The 20,664-nt window shown below is 36.4% G+C and overlaps 1 protein-coding gene across 1 annotated transcript; it reads right to left on the bottom strand.

Moving 5' to 3' along the window:
- Positions 1 to 13,343: 13,343 nt before the first annotated feature.
- On the bottom strand, positions 13,344 to 15,765 carry LOC147072425 (dnaJ protein homolog 1). Its single transcript, XM_085946629.1, has 3 exons — positions 15,681 to 15,765; positions 14,517 to 15,349; positions 13,344 to 13,987 (listed from the first exon to the last, which is right to left on the bottom strand). Exons 2-3 carry the CDS (start codon positions 15,339 to 15,341, stop codon positions 13,754 to 13,756), a joined length of 1,059 nt encoding a protein of 352 aa, XP_085802755.1. The 5' UTR covers positions 15,342 to 15,349; positions 15,681 to 15,765; the 3' UTR covers positions 13,344 to 13,753.
- Positions 15,766 to 20,664: the final 4,899 nt, after the last annotated feature.

The raw sequence follows: 20,664 nt of genomic DNA, 5'->3' as shown, positions 1-20,664 counted from the left end.
ATATGTAAAAATAAATAAAATTTTATTTGATTTGAATTTCATCAGGCCATCGGATTCCAACGACCTTTAAAGTCGTCAAATATGACATATAGGTAGAGCGTTGGAGCGGACCCTTTTTTAAGTTGCTCCGCTCCGGGACCTAATACATGCTCCGGCTCCGCTCCAGGGTCTACTCCGCCCCGGGTAAAAAGTTTTAATGAAATAAAGTATTATATGAATACAAAATGTAAAAAAAAAAAAAAAGTACTTTTAAAATAATCGTCATTTTCATTATTAATTCTATTAAACAAAACCGGAAGCAAATCGTCTCTCATTATTTGCCTCTTCTGTCAAAAAAGTTAGGTTATTTATCACTCGGCAGTGCTGCCATATTTCAAATAGTATTTAAAATAGTATAATTCCAGTGTTGCAAAGTGTCAAAATGTAGATACTATTTTCATTGAATTTTAGGACGAAAATTTAATAATAAAAAAACATCCGGAGTAGTGGAGCACTAAAATTTTTCGTTGCTCCGGGTAAAATCCCATTGCTCCAGTGTTCCGTGCTCCTGCTCCGAGCTCCGCTTTAACGCTCTGCATATAATATAATATGCAGAGCGTTAAAGCGGAGCACGGTACACGGTACCAGTGCAGGTACACGTGAATTGCCCATACATGTGCGGAACAACGGGTGCTAGGACTGCTGGGTTAATGTGAGCAGTCGATCGATAAAATTTTATCTTGGAAGAGCATCATGGTATCCATACGATCTGCAATAATTAATAATCACATTGCATGCGATTTTTTCTGCCAGGACTTCTTTGTATATTATAATAGTGGTTATATGTAAATTTAACGTATAACATTTCTCCACAACACAATTCAATGTGAGCTGTCTAACCGGATAGAGGTGGCGGTATAGCATTGACATTTTAAAAAACTACGCGTTGTTTGTGGAACATTTCAGACAGTATGATCGAATTTTATTAGATTCAATAATAGCGTTAATTTGATATTGATTGGTATCAATAATATCTGATAATAACGCTGTCATTATTATCAGATAGTAATAATAATCAATGATTGATAGGTACGACTTGGTACTTATGAGAACTTAGTAGAATTTTATATAAATTATACGATATGATTATATTTCAATTTACTTACCTACTTATGTACCAACCAAATTCTTCTGTCTTTCCCGTGTATTCTGGTGGTTTTAGTACGATTTTTAAGTGTTTATTTAGAAATGAATTCGACCTTAATACTACTACGACATCTAACGGTGAACTGTGATACAGCTAACTGCATACGTAGGTACACAATCCTGGACACGGTATATAATATTATAACGTGTCTACTTTTAGCAACGTCTTCACATCGAAATATTCTTAAATAACTTACCTATTTTGACCAAGGGTGTAACTATTTAAGTTTTATTTATTATTAGTAGTGCATTGCCCCCTTCGTACTGCGTATGACACCATGGTAACTGATTTTTCTTAAGTCTACTATGATTAATAACACATTTTTTACAGAAAACCACTTTAGCACATCATTTCAAATAAACTATCTCCTCTCCTTGGAAATCATTCACGTCTGTGTAGGCATGCCTATTAATTTTTCGCCAAGTCTCATTTGAGTGATGATTAAATTAATGTTACGAGCGACATATTTTTTCGCAGATGCTTTAGTAGAGGTATTTTTTCACATTCAGCAAGGCGAAAGGGGAACCTTGAAAACATATCAAATTAAATATAGTATTGTTCTATTTACGAGTAACCCATTTAACTTTCCCGCCAAGTCTTCAGAAGAAAAACAAATTAATAAAAAATATTATTAATACATACTAATAAAACTGATTTTAGGTTCCCATCTCCACCCGCCATGTATGTACAACCGTGGATGTGCAGGGCCGCCTTAAAACGTGTCTGAAAGAAAATATTTTACGTGCTCACTATGCTATCCCGATATGGAGCCGCACTGGACTGATGTTACAACAACGCACCGTGGTGCTTTAAAAAAATAATTTAGGGAGAAAATAAAAGAGTTGGACTGACTCAGCTAGTCTCGGTGATATTAAATGTCCTCTGTACCCGCATACCTACTGAATATCAAGATTTGAATGCGATGATTCTACGAAGGATTCAGGATCAATCCGATTAACCCGCTGCAAATATCTCAAATACCTCAAAGTGGGCCTCGGTGTTAAGTCTGCGTGGAAAATAGGGTCCGTGTGTGAACGGACAACTCCAAACAGCTCCACTCGCTCAGAATTCATAAGTGGACAATCCTAGATAACGTATCCAACGTCTTGGTGGTCATGTCCGCAGGTGCAATCCTGCCCATCTTCTATCAAGAGAAACCCGGCCGGTAAGTAACTGGCTAGTTCAGTGTGTTGTCGATCGAAGTCTCTTTGCCTGATGTCTGCAGAATACGTTTGGACAAAATAAGAATGTTTGCTGTTGCTGCCTGTTGGAGGGTGCCGTCCTCCCTGACTGTTATGCGGTCTTACAAACGAGTTTGCTGACAGTTTTCCTGTAAGGTAATATTGTCCTCGGATCTCTGATGAACACCCTCGATAACTGTGCTGATCTCTTTCAGAAGGTAAGTGATCGATCCACACACTTGGACGTGCAGGTCTAGAGATAGTACCCCTGCTAGGACGGCAAGCGCGTCGTCGAAGTCGTCACATAGGCTTTCGTTGGTGCTGTTATGTCCCAGTGATGAGTAGCTTAATGGAGTAGGAGATCTGGGTTGGCAGGTCCTGTATGGTTTGATGATATTAACCTTCCTTAAGTTTCTTACCAGAATTGGGACACTCTGTGAATCTCCTTGATGTAATTCTTCACAGTTTTCTTGTACGGTTATAGACTATACGTCTTGAAGGTAGTTTTGTCAGGAGATTTACCTTCTTAGGATTGCTTGAGCGGTGGGCGTTTGTAATTGATTGTGAACACAGCGGAGAAAATAGTGTTTTACGTGAAGTAAAACATTACTATTTATTTCAGTAATAATTTTAGTACAAAGTGTTTGACAGACATAAGTTACGTACAGTACTATGGTTGGAGACTAAAGACAAACAGGGGTAACATTCCCTGAGGTTTTATACTATTCTCTTTAATGGGTTTTTGACTAGAACAGACTGCACGTGTCCGTTATGATATATGCTTTTACATTAACAAGAAATAACATTTATGACATTATTCGACTGTGCAGGTGTTTATTATCACATCTGCTTACATCAACAATAAATAACACTAATAATGGTTAGTGAGTTTTCTAGTTCGGGTCAAAAAGGTTAAAGAGTGTGTAAGATCTGAATATATAACCCAAAAAGATGCACATTTGTGCAATTAATGTAGATAACAAATTGCTTTACTTCAAGTATTGGACAGAGGCTCGTAAGTAATATTTGATGTCATCTGTTTAAATCAACATAGTTACGTGCAGGTGTTTACCCCAAATAGGTGGGAACAGATTGCATGAACTCGTAAATAATAACAGTTAAGTGAATTTCTTAACTCGTGTCAGTATTTTAAAAGAGGGTGAGAAAGGTGTATCTATCAAGAGATTTCCTTAACAGCACTTTGAAGTGTTATTTGTATAAAAAGATACATATATCACTCTATTTATTACTGCAGGTGCGCTTTTGGTTCAATGCGTTATTTTAGTTAATTTACTGCTTTTAGATGTTGAACTGAATACTGTGAGATCTTTTTGAACATTTCTTAAGTTGACAAAGTCAAGTGGGTGCATAAATGTTTATATTATTTTATATTGTTTACTTTAAAAGCTGTAAGTTTCTATGATGCTATAATCAAATAGCATTGTAAATTAAATAGGTGTGATGTATTATGAGTGTATATAACAGTGCGATCAGCGCAAGTCGCTGTCCGCCAAGGAGTTCGCGTCTGTATTATTATTAATTATTATACATCAGTAATTTATACGTCTGCGATACCCAATCAACGGGGTGATTTTAAAATAAATGCTACGCTAGACGCTACACCAGGTAAATACTTTTTTTTAATACTTATAACGTTAGCTACCTACTATTTTAGTTAGTACCCACAACAAAGCTTGTCATTTCGCGAACACGAATATTGTTGTCTCTTTCCCTCCGCGGATTGTTCGACACAACATGTGTTGTAAAAAATAGGATCAGTGACGTCCCTAGGCAAAATGCCGCTCTTGGGCAGACTTAAAATGCCGCCCCCTTTCATTTTTAGTCTCAAAACGTAAGAAAATTTGTTGGGTTACCTATCTATCTATTGTATTACGTATGTATTGTCTGCAATAAAAAACACATCCACTGATGATAAGAGCATGTCGATGAAACCTACTGTCAAACATCGGGCCCTTTAGGTACATGGGGGTCTGAGGAACTGATAGGTTCGGAGGCACCCTTGTGAAAATGTTGTGTGTACGATAAACCGCCATTAGGTATAGAATAGGTATAGAATAGGTTGCGAGGATTTTTTTATACTTCTTGGAAACCTGTTACTGCTCTCAAATGTTGTAATATTCGTTCCTACATTATTGCCGCCCTTTATAATGTGCCGCCCCTAAGCACCTCCACGGGACGTCATTGAATATAATAGATTATATTATTTGAAAGAATCTATAGGATTTTATTACTTATTAAAGTTATAGATATACCTAGATGCTCTCATCATGGACGATATATAGTATACTATAGAATATTCGCTTGCACAAGTTGCATCATATAAAGTTTAAACATTTTGGCTATAGGCATTGTAGCCTTTAGGCCCTTTAGGGCATAATTTTTTCGCTATATCCTCCCCAGGCGGAGTAGGTAGTATGACGAGTCTCCTATGACATTAATTATGGAGCCCCACAATATGAAGATTGTGTACGTCAGACATGTCCGATACGTCGATCGCACCATATTATGCCCATAAGAATAGAGTCGTGGAAATGTAAAAGGCATGTACATTCAGTTGATCTCATTAAATTTTTTAAAGAGAAACATTAACCATTCCTGTTTTGATTTCCTTGACGAGCTTACGTGAAAGTCTGCGTGATCAAGTCGTATCACTTAGGTCGTATTGCATCACTCATGGTCTACCGCAGGAATTAGAAGTGAGTCCCCGTACTTTAAACTGGGTCGCAGTAGGCTTTTTTAAAAGTAGAGTTTGAGAGTGCCTCTGTATGTAACGAAAATGTCGAAAAAATTTAGTTACTCTTGCTAATACGACATAAAAGTGTGCATCTGTGTCATATGTTTTAGTAACAATAATTATTTTAGAAGGCCTAGGTACAGCGCTCGAAATGGAAAAGTTTATGAACCGGAGCGCTCGACAAATTTTCTGAAGATATTTACGTAGCCATCAAATCGTATGTGTATTTTATGAAAATAAGTGTGACAGATTTTCTATTCTATGGATGATTTAGCTCAGACGCTCAACATATTTTTTCCACGAGACGGAGCGATAATTTTACAAATTTCACGAGCCGGAACGGCGCTCCGGTGCGTTCCGTTCCATTTCGAGCTCTGCCTAGGTAGGTATAGTGAATTAGTAGTTATAACGAACATTGCAGGAATCGTGGCAGCCACCATCATTTATTATTACTGTTACCATAAGCTCAGCAAATATAAAGCCGGGTACTCATTAGCGAGCCGTAGCTATGGCCGTTGCAGATACAGTAACCAGTATGGACGTCAGATAATTAGTTCGCGAGCCTAATAAAAGTAATTATTTCGCGTCTAGATTTGGTTACAGTATCTAGAACGGTTACAGTTACGGTTCGATAATGAGTACCCAGCTTAATATATTTAATTTGAAGATATACAATTAATAGGAGGGTGTGGTAGATATTACTATTAGATTTTTTTTTTTAAAAACAATTAGGCATTTTGTTTCACCACAAAAAGACGTTTGATAATACTACTGATTGACGTGTATGCTTTAGATTAGAATCATGCATACTTCGAGTTTCTGGCAGATTAAACGAGAATACGAGCGAAATTTTTCTTTTATCTATTCCTGAATAAAGCAGAAATCACAAAGGAAACAGCGAAATCGAAATTGTTTTTATTTGCGGCCAACGTTGATTTCAGTGATACGGGTGTTTTAAAAGAATTTATTGTCAGCAACATGCTCCATTTCTAGCCATTTTCTGATACGTACCTATCAGTGGCGCACCCAGGGGGGGAGGGGCCCTGGCACCCCCCAGAATATGAAAATCGTCAGAATGATTTTACACATTGAAATTGAAAGCCAATATACTATACCTTGGGCTTAGACAAATAACACGGCAAAAAAATGTAATTCTCCAGCACCCTTTTTAGAAAAAATTCTTAGATTTTAATTTCTAACACAAAAATTTCGAAACATTAATGTCGGGTTTTTTTAGAAACCCGTTCCCTAAAGAACTGTCAAAGAATTCCAGAGTGTTGTAGGTCATGGCTGGGGAGGGCTGACAGGGCTCTAGCGTGCGGCCCCGGCATGTTGGGTTGACCAGATAAGTGAGATAAACACACATCATAAATTAACTTTAATAGTAAAAAAGTCGCCCGCGGCGCTATTATACTTCATGGCCATGAACATATTAAATTATATAATTGTCCAATATATTTTCTGATTATTATGTGTCGATTAATGTCATTGTGTGTCGATACTCGACAGCTCCATTATTAAAGTAGATGTATTGAAAATCGCCAATAATTCACTGTATAACTACCCTCAATTTGAACTAAAACACAATTTGAAAAACGTTAATGTAATATTTCACACTGCCTTTAATCTAAGCGGTGGATAGGAGGGCCGTCAAATACCCTAGCCTGAGGGCCCGTTTCAGGATGTGGGGGCCATGATGTAGGTACACCGAGTGTAATAGACAAAAGACCGATAAACGAGATATTAGGCGGTGTTCTGCTGAGTAGGTTGTGTATACGTTAAATGCAATAATACTTTTTTGTCCATTTTCAATTAATATTTTGGAACCTCAATATTAAAAAACCAAAAATCTACGATACACATTCGGCAAAAAGAACGACTACACCCACGACAGTCGGTGATGGTGTAAATCAAAAGAACATTTTTTTTCGGTGGAATTCGGCATAAATATTGTAGCTCTCTAGACCAGTGTTCCCCAAACTTTCGACATCTGTGTACCTACCCCTTCTATAATTTTCGTAACACTGAGTACCCCTCGTCAAAGAAAAATGTATATAAGTACTTTAATAACAATCAAAATATATTTATATTTTCCTTTTGTAGTACATAAACAAAATAATAGTAAACGAAAAATAAAATTAATTCATAATAAAATATAAATAAAAGTTATATTATAAAAAATAACATCCATTAAATCAATGGGAAGGATGAAATTGTTTATGTTGAAACGACAGATCATCATAATATGGTTCCCTGGTTATTAATTTTAATCTGAGATGCGGTTCCACACCCAAAAGGCCTTTTTTTGACTTAATGTTTACAAGTGCTGAAAAAGCAACTTCACATAGATATGAAGTTGGAAAAGGCAAGATGTATTTCAGGAATTTCTCTGTTAAAACTTACACATAATACCACTCTAAATGATGTTTAAGTACACTCCTTATATTTATTTTGCAAGAATCCGTCTGAAGCTAATAATTCCAACAATTGCTCTTCTTCCGCATGCGATAAACCTTCTAGCATAGATGTTGTATTAATGCTTGTTGCACCAGGCGCAGCCATAGCCCGGTGCAGCGCGTACCCCCATCAAACTCTTCCCGTACCCCAAGGGGTACTCGTACCACACTTTGGGAAACACTGCTCTAGACCAAGCGGGTAGCACAGCCGATATTATTTGAGTAATGTTTTAGCATAATAGGTGCACATGTCCAGCATGGTCGCTGTTAGTCACTTCCAATCCGCCAATCGCCGATGACACGCTCAACGGTTACCGCCCTATGCCTCCAATTTAATAAAAACTAGGAGAAACTGCACAAATATATCGCCGTGTATTGTGAAAATACGAGTATGTAAAAATAATTATATGAAGAAGAAAAAGAGCCTATGCTTTACATTCTCCTCCTTGCCCCCCCCCCCCCCAATATTAAATCCTGGGTGCGCCACTGGTACCTATGGTATATCATACCATATGTACATGTAGGTATATCGTTTAATATTATTTGTATTATTAGTACCGTTTATGCCTTATGAGATGACATAATATAGGCACTAGGGATTGCAATCCTGGGCAGAATTTTCCATCTCGGGGTCGCAACATTAGTACCTATCTACATACATTGTTTTTAATCCAATGTGCATCAAGCAACTAGGTCATTGCCCTCACATCCTGAAGCGGGCCCCCAAGCTAGGATGTTTGGCGGGCTCCCCTACCTATTGCTAAGGGTAAAGACAGTGTGACGCGCTGTAGTAGTTTTCCAAATGGTGTACGCGGTAAAATTAAGATGTATTTTTAGCGATTTTTTGTATTTTTAATATGTAAACCCATTTGAATTATGAAGTTGTCGAGTATCGGCACACAGTTAAAAATTGCTTCGTACAACCAAAAATTTTAAATTATTAATTACATTGAAGAAAGCAGGCGACATTTTTTACTATTAGAGCAAATTTGTGATCTGTGTTTATCTCAGTTATCTGGTCGACTCGTGACGCCGGGTCCTTCCTGAGCCCGGGCTACCAGGCTAGAGCCCTGTTAGCCCCCCCTTGTGGGGGCCACGAACTAAGTATCTGCGTATACTTGTTCGTTCGCTCGGGTGGTGAAAATTAGCTTTACCAACATAGAATTTTTGAAGAGGCTTTGCAAGATTCACGTTTTTCTACTCGGCAAACAGCTTAAAACTTACAATAAAAAAGCTAGAATATTACACCAAATTTGCTTGAAAATAAACATTCAAGCATTTTATACTGTCCTGTTTTAGATACCAATAAAATAGATGTTACATACAATTTGATAAGCACAATATATAAATCATGACCAAATTTCGGACCCGGATTAATTTTGATTTCTATGAATTATATACTTATTAAATTTATCAAAAACCTTTTTACCAATCATTGTTCTCGTAAAAAATGGTGATAATAATGACTTATTTTTTTAAATGGGACTTTCTAGGCATTTCATTAATTTTGAAAAAAAAAAATCTGTCATTCAGCTTATTTTGTTGGCCCACTGGCATATTTTTGTGGGAACTCTGGTGAAAATGCATGTCTATCGCACGAAAACGACGTAACTTACGTTCCTATCAGCTACAACGATCCCCAACATTTTTTGGATGGCGTAGTACGAGGGTGGGTCAATAAGTCCTTAGAAAAGCCGACAGGTGGCGCGACTAGTACTGTAAGCGGTTTGTTTTCATGCAGCGGCACTACCGATTCAGTATACTGCGAAGTTTCAATCAGATTGGTCGGGTTGTTGTGTGTTTCTCGTACATTTAAAAAAAAAATGGAAAAATGGAAAATTGAGTTTAGAGCTGTTATTAAACATTTTAATATAAAAGGGTTAACAGCAAAGGAAATAAAAAATGAGTTGGATTTAGTTCACGGCATATCTGCTCCTTCACTTGCAACTATTTATAACTGGTTAAATGAATTTAAACGTGGTCGTACATCAACAAAGGATGAACCACGCTCAGGACGTCCTGTAGAGGTGACTACACCAGAATTGATCAATAAAATCCACGATATGGTGTTAAGTGACCGAAGATTAAAGTTGAGTGAGATAATTGAGGTTACAGGGATCTCAAAAGGTAGCGTCATTTCTATTTTACATGACAAATTGGGCATGAAAAAAATTTCTGCAAGATGGGTGCCGCGTTTGCTCACAGTCGACAATAAACGCAATAGGGTGATGGCCTCTAAAGCCCTGTTGTCGCTCATGCAACGCAATCCGGATGAATTTTTTCGTCGCTTTGTGACTGTAGATGAAACATGGATACACCACTATACTCCCGAGACGAAAGAACAGTCAAAGCAGTGGATTGCGAAAGGCGAACCATGTCCAAAGAAGGCGAAAACCGTAAAATCAGCTGGTAAGGTTATGGCTACTGTATTTTGGGATGCACGTGGAATTATTTTCGTTGACTATTTGAAAAAAGGAAAAACAATAACAGGGGATTATTATGCATCTTTATTGGACCAGCTAAAAAACAAAATTGAAGAAAAACGGCCTCATTTAAACAGGAAAAAAATCCTCTTTCATCAGGACAATGCCCGTGTTCACACATGTTTACGATCAATGGCTAAAATTGAAGAATTGAAGTTCGAATTGGTCGACCACCCACCGTATTCGCCAGATTTAGCCCCCGGTGACTTTTTCCTTTTCCCAAACTTAGAAAAATGGCTAAGTGGACAACGTTTTTTTTCAAATGAAGAAGTCATCGATCGGACAAATGCTTATTTTGAGGACCTTCCGAAAACTTATTTTTCTGACGGTTTAAAAAAAATTGAGAAACGTCTAACCAGGTGTATTGAGCTCCAAGGAGATTATGTTGAGAAATAAAAAAAAAATACAAAAATAAAAACTGTTTTAATGCTTTTTTTCTAAGGAATTATTGACCCACCCTCGTAGCTGTTTTACCCCTACCTGTCTGATACATTTATTAGGCTCGACAAGAATTAAAAAAAATCAGTTTTTGTTTGGCTTACTGGTTAAAAACATTGTGTAGATACCTACCCACACAATATTAACTCTCAGCGTATTTTTCCATTATTGAATAATAACGATTCAAAATAATTTCCGTGAAAACCATATTTTATTACTAGTATTTATTTTTTCGATTAGGTTAGTTAGTATCAATGTTGTGACAAGTAGGTACTTAAATACTTTTTTTCACAAACTTTTTCAAATTTACGCGGAACCGGTTAGGAATCACTATGTTATCATAACAATCGTAATACATTGACCTTGCTTTTCCCTCCACCATCCGCCACGTCTCCACACCCGTTATTCGGGCGTATACCGTGGCGTAACTAACGTTAGGAGCTCTTCAAATTTGTGCCGAAAGTGTCCCAGGAGCAACTTCCTATGACCTTTGCGTGATTTTACATTGACCATATTTATTTGCGGAAATCCGGTTTTTCTTGGCCATTTGATTTTCCCTTCATAAAGAGTAAATTTTCTTTTTATTCTTTACTAGGTATAACCCCGCCCCCCTGTGTAGATATTATTATATCGATGTTTGTTTTTACATTTCCGCCGCTGATGGAAAACATTGTAAAGCGTGAATGTTCTTGGTCTAGACGTGTGTGCCAGGAACATAGATTATATTATTATGAATACCGCCCGGAACATCGTAATACGTGTGGTTAGTAAAGGGATATTAACATTTTTACAATTTAACCACGATTGTACAGTGGTGTCAGGTGGTAAATAAGTTCTGTAATAATTAATGATAAACATTCATTTTTAGCGTATTATTTCACATCTAGTAATAACTGATGTAGGTATTATCTTTACGGTGTATTTTCATTTAGGCAATGTTATTATTTTTTCCATTGACATATCGACAAAGTTTGGTAAGGAGTCGCAGAGTGCGGGCAACTCCAAAAATAGTCATTGCGCTTGCCCTCCAGTGGGAGCGCGGAAACACATGCTATCCTTCACACACCCATTACTAATGTGCAGAATGAAGAGAGACAAACTACACATATTTATAAAATAACATGACGTCAGGCCTCCCACCTACTAGTAAAAAAAGTTCACGGCAATATTTCTCAAAGTCATTCGAAAGATAATATTTTAATTTGTAGGTACTTTCAATTTACCGATATACACTTTTTAAAACCTATAAAATATTACGATTGTAAATCTTTTGTAAAAGGATACAAAGAGGAATATCTTAAGTAGAAAACATACGTTTCAAAATTGACTGTATGTACCTACCTCATCCAATGCTGCCAACTTAATATTTATTATTGTTGTCATTTGCATGACAATAGACAACAAGACATTGTTTTGACATATTCCTGCCATTTTTTATCTCCTGTCAATCAGTGGTTTTCAAAGTTTTTCGTTTTTGCGCAGCCATAAAAAGTCTATTGGCGAAAGTTGTTCATGATACCTACATTGTTTTTGTATAGAAACAATCTATCTGTTTATTTACTTAATCCCATTCGCTGCGGACCTTACCTTTTAATTGAATGATTCACAAGCATAGTGAACTAAGTCCATTCTGGTTTTTTCTGAGTAAGCAAAGTTCAAACATAAAAATTGAGAAAAATGATTACATAAAAACTTAAATGTACTCAAAATAACACTTCAGAATTAAAGAATTTAAATAACATGCTAATTATATCTAATGGCCACCTGATGGGCAACGCATCAGTTGCGTTGGACGCAGCGAATGGGTTAATCTGAGAATGTACTGTACTGGAAATATTTAATTGTAATATTTACTTAGTGGTAGGTATATTTCCATAATATTATTTATTATGTAGGATTTATGGTTATGTTAACATTCAATATCTTAATGTCTTTGATAAACAAATCTTCAAAACATAATGTTTAATGGTAATCCCATTGTCTGAAGTAACATAACATAACGAAACCAGCTGCATTTTAAACATGTAATCAACAAAGAAAAATAGTGATTTTGCTTATGTGATGATCGCATAGCAGGACGGCACAAGTATTTCTTCAAGGCGTTCAGTGCGATCACTGCCATTTGAATGCACACATTCAATTGGGTTGCGACGATCGCATAGGTTCACATGATCACACACCATAAAACTTTTAGAGTCCTATTATCCTATCATTACTGATTGACTTTAATTTGCATTGAGTGTGCTGGCAGACAATGAAATTGTTTGATGAATTGCAAACTCTTCACTTTCCCTGCGGGTCTATTCTATACACAAGGCTGCTTTCGGTCCACTACGGCAGCTAAACAGGGTAGGAAAGTATCGAATTATTAACACTTATTGCAACAATTACAATAATTTAGTTATAATAAGTACTATGTTTTAACAGCACCTCTCCTGGCTGCGATAAATTATAGACCGAGATAGACAGTTTTGACAGTTCAGACGGTTAACTTATTGTAATTGTTACAAAAAGTGTTAACAATTCGATACTTTCCTACCCTATTTAGCTGCCGTAGCGGACCGAAAGCAGGCTTGTGTTTAGACCCGCTGCATTGAATGAAAAGTTAAAAAAATTGATACAATTCAAATAGTGAAATAATCTCCATCAGGTTTAAAGTTTAATAAGCAGTGAATTCCACTAATTGTCTCTTAACTCAAAAACTCGTAACATACATATTCTCCCGTAGGTTTTATTTTATAAAATCTACAAATATGCAGGAACTTAATAACCAATAACGATGGATAAAGCTTTACGATACCCCAAGATAATACCCACATGTCTAAGGCTACAAATAAAACACTCTTTATATAAATAAGAATCATTTAATTTTATAATATTTATGATATAACTATCAAGTAATTTTTGTGCTTCATTAATTATTATTCCATAAGTATGCAACTTTCTTTTCACAGAGCATAGGATATAAAAAAGATTTTAATAAAGTAAGTTAAATTAATTCGTTCATCCATCGCGCAAGCACACAATAAAGTATTTACATATTAAAATAGGTTAACGTTAACTGTTTATATCAATTTCACCGAGATTCTACTCTCTAACATGTCACGAAAATTATTGTACTAAAACGTACAAAAAATAACAGTCAGTAATACTATGAGCATTTTATTATTTCTCTTAGACATTTTGGGAACACTTGTCTAATAAAATTCATAATATCATTTTTACACTTCACATTTATGTTTAAAAAAAGCGAGTTAATTTGGCAGTGTATCCATTAGTATTTCTTTAGCACTTTGATTTAATCTATCGGGGAATTTGATGTCAAATGCAACCAGGAGGTCACCCTTTCTTGAAGGCTCTTTGGGAAATGGAAGACCATACCCTGCAAACCGTTTCACTGTGTTTGGTTTGACAATTTCATTTGTTAGATTGACGGCCAACTTGTCTCCTCCCATGGTAGGCACCTCCAATACAGTCCCACACAATGCCTGTAACAATAGAGAAAAAAAACAATCATTAATAATCAATAAAATTAACATACTGATTAAAAAAAAAAACAGTAGGTATAACTAAAATCTACTACGAACAAAACAAAAACAAATTGAATTCCATGTCTAGTGCATTACAATTTTTCATTTCGTGATCCATCCTATAAAACTGCTTCACTACTCATAAAAATACATGTTTATACCAATATGAAATAATTGAGTTAATGCTATATAACCTATTCCGTATATGGGCAGATGTGACCATATGCCAATACCATAATAGTGCAAATCTCAGTGAGCACAAGGACATTCAAAATGTATTCTTTACACTCCAGAGCCGAAATGACAGAATTTTCCAATGCCAAAAATAGGGCAGATCAAAACAGAAAGTATAAATAGACGTGACATTGACCCAATTCCAAATATCTGTGCCAAAATGCGCTTACAACCTACTGACATTGTATTTTGATTGGATTATTATTTAAATAGCAATAAAAATGTGTTACTATAGAATGGAAAGTTTAGTTACCTGTTTGAGTGGTATTTTGGCTGTATATCTTATGTCGCTGCCTTCCCTTTTGAATAGTGCATGAGGTTTGTCTCTGATGATGAAAACAATATCAGCGGGAATTTTATTTCTTCCTTGATCTCCTTCTTTTTGGAAAGTGATTTTAGTGCCTGATTTCCAGCCAGGTTTGATGTGAATAGTGAGCACTTTATCCTCTTTTTTGGCGACACCGTCGGGTTGAACGACCCTTCGGGATATTTTCATTTTCTTTACACAGCCTCGTGTGATGTCTTCCAGTGTGACGTATAAGTCGTGCTCTATTGGGGGATCTTGTGATTTGTCTTTGCGGTTGGATAATCCGTTAACATTGAAAGAGTGAGATCTGAAAGCGCCACCGGGTCTAGCGTGTCCCAATCCCATCCCCATAGATGCGAATGGATCCATGTCAACATCCATGCCGTCATCGAAACCTCCGAACATTCGGTTTCCACCGGCTCCATTCATGTTAAAGAAACTCTGGAAAGGACTGCCGCTACCGAAGAACTGAGCAAACGTCGCATGCGGATCTCCGTGGAAAGTGTAAGTGAAGTTTTGACCACCGCCTGTGTTTCCACCGCCGAAACCACCTTTGAGGCCTTCTTCTCCTTGTGAATCATATATATCACGTTTTTTCTTGTTAGAAAGCACTTCGTAAGCCTCTGCGACTTCTTTGAACCGCTCTTCGGCCTCTGGAGCTTTGTTTTTGTCAGGGTGGTACTTTAAGGCCAGTTTTCTGTAGGCCTTCTTGATGTCATCATCGGTGGCGGTTCTGCTTATGCCCAAAATTTTGTAGAAGTCCTTTCCCATATTGCCAGCTGTAGATAAAAAACGAACGTCAACTTTTTGTATTTACAAGGATACAGTAAGCTGAGAATCAAACTAGGTACTGAAGGATCTCGAGACTAAATTTGAGATGTCTAAATTGAAAGAAAATTGGTGAAAAGCCAATACCGAAATACTACGCATTTGCTAAAAATACTTGAGTTAAGCACGTAATCAAAGGCACAGCCAATAAAATTTTGATATGAAATAATAACTGCATCTTCTTGTCAGTCTACGATTCGCACAGTATGACCTCGAGATAAAACACATCGATAAGCACACCGAAACAGAGATTAACATGAAATTAAAACACAATAATCTTACCTTTCGTTTACGTTTGCACACAAAATACGAAAACACAAAAATAATATTCACAGAACAACGTCAAATCGGTAATGTTTTGCGTACTAAACGCGCGAGAGGTGGCGCTCAACAATATATAGATAAAAACTTCCAGAATATTCTAGGACCTTCGAACAAATTCGAGATACGTCAATCCGGTTTGCGCTACGTGCATTCAAGGGAGCACCCGAACCCAAACAAACTCTTGTTTTCTCATCGACGATGGTCTGTTCTTTATAATCTTTTCAAAATTATTATCGTAAATACTCAAAAATGTGTGGACAAATTTTATATGAAAATTTTAATAATGGGCGTATCCGATCGTGAATAACACAATCTTGGAGTAAGTATAGCCAATGTGAATATTTTGAAAATATATAGGTATTTTTTTAAATACAATTTATTTGAAGCTTAAACATGTCAATATTACCAAGACAAATAATATTTCGTTATATTCATACACAATTGATACCGTATACCCAAATGACAGCTGCGTTGATTGTAATTAGTGTATAGTGTGAAAACGGAACAGTCATAGATATTTTGACAGTTCACAACTGTCAGTGTGAAAACAAAAACAAAATTAATTTCCGACGAAAGTTCAGCTATGCTTCAGAGTTCCGACGATGTGATGTGGTGCAATTCGTTTCTGGAAGCTTTTAGAATAAAAGTCATAAATCGTATAGTACTTACTCCATATCTTTTTATGATTGTAGTATTTTGAGATCAAAAACCAAACCAAAATCTAACACAACCTACTGTAACTCAAAGATAAGTAGGTTGTGTTAGGTTTGGTTTGGTCTCGATTTACTTAAAGCACAACGACGATAATATGGAGTACTAATAAAATTATCGTCATAGGTAGATTCAGATAGATATTTATCAGGGAACTGACTTACCCTACTGGGTCTGGAATAACTGGCCAACGCTGTTGAGTGTGGAAAATATGGTATGGGATAAACTTAAACACGTGTTGGGTCTTTTTACTGGTTCTCCGCCGTCCCTAGCCATCTTCTGTCAGTGACCGCAGTGTTGCCAACCGAACTATAATTATAGTACATTTTGGTTCGCGTACTATTAAAAAAGTATAGTACGTCAAAAATACCACAATTTCGAAAAATGGAATTAATTGAATTCACCGGTTGTGTGAATATTCCCCATTGCTTATTTCATTGCTTTTAACCTGTTCTATGCCAAGAGGTATTTGTATGGCCATATACGGAGGGCCGCGATTTTCTTTGAAAAAAGAAACCTTAGTAAATATACTTTTTTTGGCTTTATATTAATACTATATCATATAGACTTACCAAATTAATACACGATGTGTCCATTTACGCCGTCATATATCCAAATAAATCAAACTTAATGTTTCACAAAACGTCAGGGTTGTCACAACACTTACACAGTAAAGATGAGAACGTGATAATGTATGAGAAGTAATTCTACAATATGCTACTTTAATCTTAAAACCATATAAAAATATAACGAATTAAAAGAAAATTAATAGTGTTCTACCGTGTAGTATGTCTCAAAACAAGGTTCAACGCAGAGAGCCACTTTGCACTGTTTGAACTCATACCTTGATTCTCTTCGAAGTTTCTTGGATAAACACACCACACATCTCTTACATTTTGCCATAAAATGCCTCTCTGTGAGACGCAATGGCAATTCTGAATGTCTTTTCCTAACTGAAGATTTGGAAGACACAACACGTTTGTATTCATTAATTAATTGTCGAATGACCTCTAATTGAAATTGTGCCAACGATACACGTTTTCCAGTTTTTTGGCAAAACAGTATGTGACTGTTCAACAGTGACAGGTCGATTAGATGGAAGAACATTTTTTATACCATCTCATTGTTTTGCGCGCCGAGTGTACACTTGACAAAACCATATCTGATTTGTCAACTACACCCATATTTTTGTTGTAATCTTGGACACATTCCGGTTTTATTATCGGTTCATTCTGATATGTTCTTTCGCCTGTGTCGGTGAGCTGGGCAGGATGAAGAGTCGTCAGCATGGACGCTTCCCTTTTATCTTTCCAGATTTGTGCCGAAATAGTGTCTGTATGGTACGCTTTCATTTCTCCTTTTTTCAATTTCTCCGTATGCTTTGGCATTCCCTTTCGGTTTCTCCTTACAGTGCCGCAAGCATTCGTTTTCCGGTCATGTAGTTTTTGGAACAAAATTGGGCTAGTATACTAATTATCTACGTACAGGGTATGTCCCCTGTCCAGATATGGTTCCATTAGAGTCAAGACTACACTTCCTGAAATACCCATGTGCATGTGTGTTACATATTCGGTGGTTTTTCCAGTGTACACAATAAAATTCAGTACATATCCGGTGGCACAGTCACATATCACAAAAAATTTAATGCCAAAACGGCTTGCTTTTGATGGGATATACTGGCGAAATGACAAATAGTACACAAATGACAAATAGTACTACAAAAAGTAGCAAACTTTCATCGATGCACACATTCATGTAAGGATACATGCACTCCGCAAACTTTTTTTTGAAATAGTCCACTAGGAATCTAATTTTGAAAATCTTGTCCCCACTTATTTGTTGCGTATTGTCACAAAAGTGGAGCATGCGAAGAATGATTTGAAATCTATTGCGGGGCATCGTATCTGAGTAAATCGGAGAAAATAGTAAAATATCTGTAGACCAGTGGTCTTGTATTTTATTTCTCGAATTACAGGCCATTAAAAGACATATTGCCAAAAAGAGGTACAATTCTCCTACTGTTACGTCTACCCATTGTTTCAATCTCCAACTCAACTCATTGCAGTGATTTTTGACGTATTGGTATTGTTTATTGGTTTCAATGGCAATGAAATCCATGAGCGTGCTGGTTATGAACAGCTTGAAAAACTCCGATTCTCTGCTATCAACATTTTCTATGTCCGCTCCTGACCTCGAGCTATCAAATGAATTTATTTTGGGGACAAAATCATCGGTTTCCCATTTGAAAACTGGAACAGATTCATTAACCGGTACAGATTCATCAATTTGTGCAGCTTTATATGCACTGGGAATCAAATCATCTTGTTCCTCTTCATCAAAATCACTGTCATCTGATTCAACAGTTATGTAACCCTGTTATGTCAAATCTTCGACCTGTTCGGCATTTTCTGATGTACTTTGTGTTCCTTCTATTTTGATTAGAAAGAAGATCAAAAGGTTTATACGTAAAAAAGTTCAAATATCCCAAAAACTTGACTTAATTATAAAAAGATATACATAATACAAAAAGTCAAATAAGTTAAACACTATGCGAATAAAATAAGTCCCGACACTAATATCTTATAAAATAAACAATCACCGACACACAACACAGATTCCGAAGGTTTAAAAATTACGAAATCGTACCCGTAAATTACTGAAATGAATTATAAAGTGAAAATATTAGATACGTCAAATACGACTACGAATATTCAACTGGCATATATTCCAAGATGTGTCACTCCTATTGAGTAGTTGTGTATATTCAGGAATCACAGTATTCCCCGTTTCTCATATGCATAAGTGAACCATAATTTCGATTGCATCTACTATAAGTAAACGGGAATCCCGGCGTGTTATTTGATAAATATCGGATCCGTGGCACAGCCCTACTAGCGACGCGTTTCGGTAACCCGAGAAAGGTTTGTTTAAAATTAACGTTTCGTTGTTGATAATATAGAAAATGACAAATGGTAAGTATTACACCATGATCCTAAGAGATGTCGCTGTGTGGGCAATGCGATTGAATTATTCAAAACATTGACCTCGGCCGATATATTGTTTCAAGTGGAGCGTCTTTGCACGCGCATTTTGCATGGCTGGCCCTCTGTTCTCGGAATAGAAAAGCGTGCTAGCACGCTGGCGGCAGTTATCCGGTTAAAAGTTGTCTATATTATCAATGTTTAAAGTTCTGTAAAATGTTGGTACTTCAATCACAGCAAATCGAAATAACGTGAAGCGAGGGACGTAGTAAGTATAATCTATATAATATAAGATCTCAGTGTGCGATATTACTCTATGGACGTAGTCTTGCGTTGTATACTCTAAAAAACTAACGTGACAGCTAATGACGGCGGCCGGCGTTAGCATTGTTCGGTCGTAAGAGGTGTTGAAATAAAGCAGGGCATCGGAATTTCTCGAATTCTCCGTTATGTTTACGTGACAAACAAAAAACTTATATTTTCAACATGTCCTATAATTGAGGAGCAAACATTCAAAACGTGATTTGTCACACATTTTGAAAAATGCCGTTTATTGTCAATTCTGAATTCTGATCCTCTTGGACAGCGTACTATAATTCGATGACAAAAAGATAGGTGGATTCCAAAATGGCGACTAACAGATAAAGACGGCGGAGCACCAATAAAAAGGACCCACGTGTTAAATAATTTATATGTTTTCAGGTATGTCCGTATGATACATTAAAATTTGTCATGTAAATTTGACATAACATGCAATATTGAAGGCTGTCAGTATGCTGTAATAACAGCATAAAACCTAACAATAATTAAGTTTATGGCCTGTCCGCCATAAAAATACCATGCTTCAAAAGTGATCCATGGCATGATGGCTTTTCCTTTTTATTTATTAATCTGTTCTGTGATATTTAGGCTTATTCCCTAAAAAAAATCAGGTAATTGTGCCGCAGAGGTGGCCATGAGCTTTTATATTTTTTTTTTACGAAAACAGTTTATTCCATGTAGACAATAATTATAATAAATACCTTTTTCTGTCGGCGCATCGGCTTTTCGATCCAATAATCACTAATTAAAAATTTTTGAAATTTTCATACATTTTGATGCACCATTCACAAACTAAGAGTATATGAGGTAATATTAGGTTGAGGTAGGTTAGATTAGGTTAGGTCTAAAAAGAAAGTTGTAAAATCTCATGGCCACCTCTGCGGCACATTTACCAAAAATCAGTTCTAGCTTATAATATAGGTTTGAAC

This window comes from Rhyacophila brunnea, unplaced genomic scaffold (genome assembly GCF_057557595.1).
Source record: "Rhyacophila brunnea isolate RB1 unplaced genomic scaffold, BYU_Rbru_1.0 scaffold_2, whole genome shotgun sequence".
Taxonomy (NCBI): Eukaryota; Metazoa; Arthropoda; class Insecta; order Trichoptera; family Rhyacophilidae; genus Rhyacophila; species Rhyacophila brunnea.
The sequence above is the reverse complement of the archived record's forward strand: the minus strand, read 5'-3'. Positions and strand labels throughout refer to the sequence as shown.